At 46.8% G+C, this 6807-nt stretch overlaps 1 protein-coding gene across 1 annotated transcript in view; it reads right to left on the reverse strand.

Moving 5' to 3' along the window:
- The window catches only part of MTMR1 (myotubularin related protein 1), a 57141-nt gene that overhangs the window by 25744 nt on the left and 24590 nt on the right, over nucleotides 1-6807 (reverse strand). The window contains exons 8-10 of the mRNA XM_023525125.1: nucleotides 3775-3960; nucleotides 3127-3333; nucleotides 2486-2728 (exon numbers count right to left, since the gene is read on the reverse strand). Of these exons, the coding sequence (XP_023380893.1) occupies nucleotides 2486-2728; nucleotides 3127-3333; nucleotides 3775-3960 (636 nt within the window). The remainder of the gene's footprint in view (nucleotides 1-2485; nucleotides 2729-3126; nucleotides 3334-3774; nucleotides 3961-6807) is intronic.

Genomic DNA, 6807 nt, shown 5'->3' on the forward strand with positions numbered 1-6807 from the left:
ATCTTCTCAAACTGAAACCCTGTCTCCATGGAACAGCAGCTCCCTGTTCCCCCTCCCCCAGCACTCACCTTTCTACTTTGTCTCTATGAATTTGTCTGCTCTAAGGACCTCATTATAATTAGAATCTCACACTATCTGTCCCTTTGTCAGTGGCTTATTTCATTTAGCATAAGGTCCTCAAGGTTCATCCATGTTGTACTGTGTGTCGGAATTTCCTTCCTTAAGGCTGAATAATATTGCACTGTATATATAGACCATATTTGTTTATTCATTTATCTGTTGGACACTTGAGTTGCTTCCATGTTTGGGCTGCTGTGAATAATACTGCTATGAACACGGCTGTGCGAATATGTGTTCGAGTCTCTGCTTTCACTTCTTTTGGGTAGACACCGAAAAGCATAATTGCTGGATCATATGGTAACTATTTTTAATTTTTTAAAGAACTACTATACTGTTTCCCATAGCAGCTACATGCATTGCCTTAATTCTGTACTTCCCCTTCACAAAATAATTTGTAGAGCCTGCTCTTCGGTACTTAAGGCACCTGGAGAACAGTTTTACACTGACAGCTCACATTTAGGATTCATTCTTTCAATAGACATTTACTGAACTCCCATGGTGTATGTAATGCATCTTGCCTGGCTTTTGGGATTTTGGCCATTTTCGTGGTGTCCAATAGATGCCAGGCCTGTGGCTAGGCACCAAAACAAATGAGATACAGCACTTGTACTTGATGAATAATTCACTTATGGTCTAGTTGTGGGAGAACGACCTGTAAATAACAAGGGCAGTAAAGTGTTCCAAGGGGTATGATGGGGCCACAAAGGAGCAAGTGGCCATCCTCAGATGGTGTGGAGGAAGGAACAAGGAGGGAAAGTCACACGAGTCAGTCAAGGAGGTCTCATCTGAGATAAACCTTGAAGGACAGGAAGGCGCCTACTTCTTGGTTGGCCAGAGACATATCATATCTGAAGCAGTGAGAGCACCGGTGGTGTCATTAGTAGCTAGGCACAGCTGTGGCTCAGAGGATGTGGCAAAAGAAGGGATACAAGGTGAGGCTGCAAAGGTGGACTGGGGCCAGATCAGCGAGGGCCTCAAAGGCCACGTTGAGGACTTTGCCCACGACTCCACGTGCCATGGAAGGCTCTGAGGGATTCACACAGGAGAGTGGCAGCATCAGATCTGCTTCTCAGAAAGCTCTGTCTGGCTGCAGTGGGGACGATGGTTTGGAAGGGTCTAGGCAACAGAGGCTAATTAAGAGACTGCCATAATGGTCCCAAGGGAGATGGTGAGGCCTAAATTAAGGAGACATCAGTGGCAATGGCGAGATGACAAATTTGAAATACGTGTAAACTCGTGGGACTGGCTGAGATCACTAAGGGATTAAGTACATAGAATAGAAACTATCCAAGCACTGAGCCCTGGGGCACCCCAACATTAAGAGGTTGGAGAGAGAGGGAGGACTGGAGCGTAGGAGGACATCTCAAAGTTTGTAGAGACCTAGAAGCAAAGTAAAGAAACTTTCCAGAGGACGGGAAGAAGCAACAACATCAAGAGGCCAAAGAAGAGAAGGACTTGGCCAAGTGGCAGTCATTGGTGACTGTGGCAAGAGCGGTTGAGGGGCAACTGTGAGGAGCAAGCCTGGCTGAAGCGGTTTCTAGACAGACCAGAAGGAGAGAAAGTGATAGCGCAGCTTTTGCTGAGGGAAGAAGCAACGAAGGAGTTCGTGATGTTTAAAGTATCGACAGGAGCTAGAACTCACCCACACAGCATGGGCCAGGCACCGTCCTAAACACCTGAGGCATAGAAACTCATTCCCACCTCACAGCACTCCAGTTCAGAAGAGGGAGACCAAAGCGCAGAGATGTGTCCAAGGACCTGACAACAGCTCCAGAACGGGGGCTGTGGCACTGCTCCTTCCTGTCCTGGCAGCGCAGGCACAGTGGGTACATGCGGCACCGTCACGGCCAGGGCCGCTGACGTGCTCAAACTGCCCTGCTTTCCACACGTGAGTCTGAATAGGGCTTCGGGAGTATTCCAATTCAACCCATGGTTCAGACGGAACTCCCAGCAGTTCAACAGTCTGGGCAGAGTAGGAATTGGCTGCCATTTGGACTAGAACACAAACGGCAGCCCAAGAATGCACTATCAGATGAGCCAGCAATCCCATTGCTAGATATATACCCCGAAGTGACAGCAGGCTGTTATAGGCTGAGTTGTGTCCCTCGCCTCCAAATTCATATGTTAAAGTCCTAACCCTCAGCAATGTCAGAATGTGACTGTATTTGGAGATAGGGCCTTTAAAGGGGTGATTTAAAGAGGTAATTAAGTTAAAAATGAGGCCATTAGGGTGGGCCCTGATCCAGTCTGACCGGTGGCCTTATAAGAAGTAATCTGGACACAGATACAGAGGGGCGACCTTGTGAGGACCCAGAGAGAAGGCAGCCATCTATAAGCCAGGAAGACAGCCTCAGGAAAAACCTACCCTGCGACAATCTTCATCTTGGACTTTCGGCCTCCAGAACTGTGAGACAAATTTGTTGTTAAGCCCCCCAGTCTGTGGTACTTTGTATGGCAACACTGCGACAATCTTCATCTTGGACTTTCGGCCTCCAGAACTGTGAGACAAATTTGTTGTTAAGCCCCCCAGTCTGTGGTACTTTGTATGGCAACATTGCACGGCAATGTTCATAGCAGTATTAGTAACAATAGCCAACAATCCAAGTGTCTACCAACAGATGAATAAACAAAATGTGGCATATACATACAATGGAGTACTATTCAGCCAGGAAAAGGAATTAAATTGATATGTGCTACAACATGGATGAAGCTTGAAAACACTGCACTTAGTGAAACAAGCCAGTCACATAATGATAAATATTGTGTGATTCCACTTACATCGGGAGCTGGAATAGGCGAATTCATTGAGACAGAAAGCAGATTAGTGGTTGTCAGGAGCTGGGGGAGAGAGGATTGGGAGTGACTGCCTAATGGGTCTGGGCTTTCTTCGTGGAGTGCTGAAAATGTTTTGGAACTAGATAGACATGGTGGTTGCACAACAGTGTGAATGTACTAAAAGAGCAGGAAGGCTGCGCACGTGTGTGTGTGTGTGATGTCTCAACTCACCAGTGCAAACCTATGTCCAAAACTTATCCACTCCTTTTCTATGAGAGCCTCGAAGCCTTTAATGGTGCGGTAATAGCTGTCCAGCATCAGCATAGCCAGAGACGTCAGCTGGGCTGTTCGGTCCCAACCATCGCTGCAATGCACCACCACGGACGTTTTCCCAGATTCTATTTTGTCAGCAATTCTCACTGCCCCAGCGAGAAGCATCTTCAGAAAAGAAGGCACATTAGACCAAGCTACATTTAATTTCTATGATAGCAAAAGTAATTCTGGGGAGGATGCTGCATGTTCAGGTCAAGAAACCAAACCAGAATGCAAGTGACTGAGAATCATTAGCATCTTGCGGCGGGGCAGGGCAGGGAACTTATTACTAAGATAAACTACAGCAGTAAATCGGGTCCTTTATTCGAAGGGCCCCAAAGTACCTTAAAGACTCGGGGTGAGGCAAGCAGCATCCCTTTTTATCACAAAAGCCCTTCCCCCAAAGACCACCACATGGGTGCTGCTCATGGAAACTAAGAAAGCCCAAAGTACGCAGTAAAGATGTGCTTATTTGCAACGTTAAGAAACCACTTGGATAGACAAATTTACGGCCCCGCCAGGGAAATCTCATCCAGAGAAAGCACGGAAGGGACTGGCCCTCTTTACCCTTATATACTCCAGCCAATGTGTCGCATCCACGTTGGATAGCCACCGCGCCTCATCGATCGAAGGGTACACGATCTCTTTTAATTTACGCAGTGATTCTCTCATCACGTGAATGTTGTGGATCTCCAAGAACACTAGTTCCGCATTCGGGTAAGCACTTTCACTTTCATATCCTCCACCCTTTGCCTGCGAAAGACAACAGACATCACTTCATCTGAGTTCACTTTTCCGTTCTTTCTATTGGTACCCAACAGAGACCATTAAAAAAGCAACAAACCCATGTTCATAATAAACCGCCTACATCTTGTAGGAGTTTCCCGTTGGCCACTGAACAAAGTGCCACACACTGAGTGGCTTAAAACAACAGAAATGTCTTCTCTCGCACTGCCGGAGTCTGCGAGTCCAAAATCAAAATGTTGGCAGGGCCAGGCTGTCTCGGAATCTTCTTGGAAGAGAAGCTTCTTTGCCTCTTCCAGCTTCTAGTGGTCCCAGGTATTTCTGGTTTATAGATACATGACTCCAATCTTGGTCCCATGATCACATAGTCTTTTCTGGGTGTATTTTCTTCTAAGGACATCAGTCAGATTGGATCAGGGCCCAGCCTAATTCAGTATGACCTCACTGCATCTCGATTACATTTGCAAAGACCTTATTTCAAAATAAGGCCACCTTCACAGGAACCGGGGGTTAAGATTTCAACATATTTTTTTTTAATGGAGACAGTTCGCCCATAACAATCTTTCATCACCCATCATCAGTTTTTAAACCATTAAGACATGGATCTAAGTCAAGGCTAATTAGGCTTAAAAAGTTCTGTCAGTGCCATCCATCTGAATTAAAAAGCTGTACTACCGCAAAATCTCTGTATAATAAAATAGTTTGCAAATCCCTAACGATAAGATTTAAGCAATTTAAATAAAATGCAAATGTAACCAAAAAAAGGAGATACGGTTCACCCATTGGTAATTTCATAACAGAATCTCATCTATCATTAGCTTCTATTTTGTAGAGATCAACATTCAAAACACATCTGTGATGAGAACGCAGAGAAACTGAAAGCCTAATACACGGCTGGTGGAATTTGTGCAGTCTGTGGAAACAAGTCTGGTGGTTCCTCAAAAAGTTAAATATAGAATCACCATATGACACAGCAGTTCCAGCCCCACGAAGTTGAAAACAGGTATTCGAACAAAAACTTGTGCATGACTGATCAGGTCAGCACTATTCACAATAAGCCAAAGGTGGAAACAACCCAAATGTCCATCCATGGATGACTGGATAAACGAACTGTGGTCTCACCATATAATGGAATGTTTTTCAGCTATACAAAGGAATGAAGTGCTGCTTCATGCTACGGCATGGATGAATCTGGAAAACATGGTAAGTTGAAGATGCCAGGTACGAAGGATCACATGCTGTGCGATCCCACCTATATGCAATGTCCAGAACGAGGAAATCTATACGAAGTAAATTAGTAGGTGCGAGGGGATGGGGGAGGGGAGAATGGGCAGCAACTGCCAATGGGCACAGGGTTTCGTTCTGGCGCTGTGAGGGCATTTTGGAATTACATAGTGGTAACTGCTGCGCGGCACTGTGAATATACTGGAAGTCGCTGAACAGTAAACTCTGGAATGGTTAAAATGGCCAGTTTTACGTTATGTGAATTTTATCTCAATAAAAACAGTAAACGCGTCTGGGAGCCCAAAGACCGCACTCTTCATTTAGTCTCCAACCATTTACCAAGTAGGTACTGATGCTCAGCCTCGAGCTAAATACCGAGGCAACAATTATGGACAAGTATACACCCTGGTGCTCAAGGCGCTGAAAATCTGGCGGGCTAAGCAGGTGAGGAGAAGGGTGTGGTTAGTCCAGGGGACAAGTCCTTTGCTGTAGCATGTGCTAGGAGGCTGTCGGAGAGACAGAAGAGACATCTCCACTGAGAAGAGAACACAAGTCAGGGAAGCTTTGCTGTTGGAAGGAAGGTCAAGAACATGAGACGCAGAGGGGCCATCGTGTTTCGATGCCTAGATGCAGGAGAGGACGTGGCTTCCTGAGAGGCAGGCAAGAAGTTCAGCAGAGAACATCAGGGCAGTGGCGAGAGCAGGGAGAGAGGAGGCCAGAGAGTGGGCAGGGCCTGGATCGGACTCACGCTGCACAATCATCACTGGCTACATGGGGAGAAGGGACCTGGAGGAGGTGGACCAGCTCAGAGACGGGCGGTCATCTGGCTGAAAGAATCGTGGTGGAGGCGGCAGGGCAGAGACACGCTTCTGATTTGAGATATTTAGAGGCAGGATGTTGTGGCTCATTGGGGCAATGAAGTGGGTAGCCCAGGAGGTGACAGGGACACCCATGATTCTGGACTGGGTGACCTGAGAGATGGTGGGATACTGGGGTACAGATGATTGAAGAAGGAAGAGAGTGTTAGGCTTTGAGTATAGTGGGTGCAAAATGCCTGAAAAATTCAAGTGGAGAGGTCTGCAGGCAGCGGGATGCACAGACCTGGAGCGCAGGAGAGGTTTGAGCTGTGCATACCAATGTGAAGCCACGGGCACGTGGATAGCAGTGGAGGACAGAGGTCTGGCACCTGGTGCCCAAGGACAGCATGTAGTGTGAGACGTGAAGGCCAGGAACCCGAAGAAGGCCGACATTTAAGGGATATAAAGCAAAAGACTTGAGAAAAGCAGCCCGAGATTAGAGGAAAAAAGAAGGGAAAAGGTTTTGAAAAGGAGAAAGTCTCGACTATATCAAAAGTTCGTGAGATCAAGAAAAACGTGCTGAAAAATACACGCTGGATTTTGTGACAAGTACTTGGCGACTTTACCAAGAACAGTTCGTGCAAAGATGGCTTAAAGGGTGAGTGGGGAGTGAGTGGCAGTGAGCGCTGAGGGGTATCAAGGAGATGGATCCTCCGAGAAGTCTATCTGTAAAGGCCAGGAGAAGGTGCCAGCTGCAAGGGGACAGTGACGAGAGTTCCGGCGAGGGCTTAACTGTATAGATGAGAAAGACTTCATGGAAAGGAGTCAGTGGAGG

This window comes from Pteropus vampyrus, unplaced genomic scaffold (genome assembly GCF_000151845.1).
Source record: "Pteropus vampyrus isolate Shadow unplaced genomic scaffold, Pvam_2.0 Scaffold529, whole genome shotgun sequence".
In the NCBI taxonomy this organism is placed as follows: domain Eukaryota; kingdom Metazoa; phylum Chordata; class Mammalia; order Chiroptera; family Pteropodidae; genus Pteropus; species Pteropus vampyrus.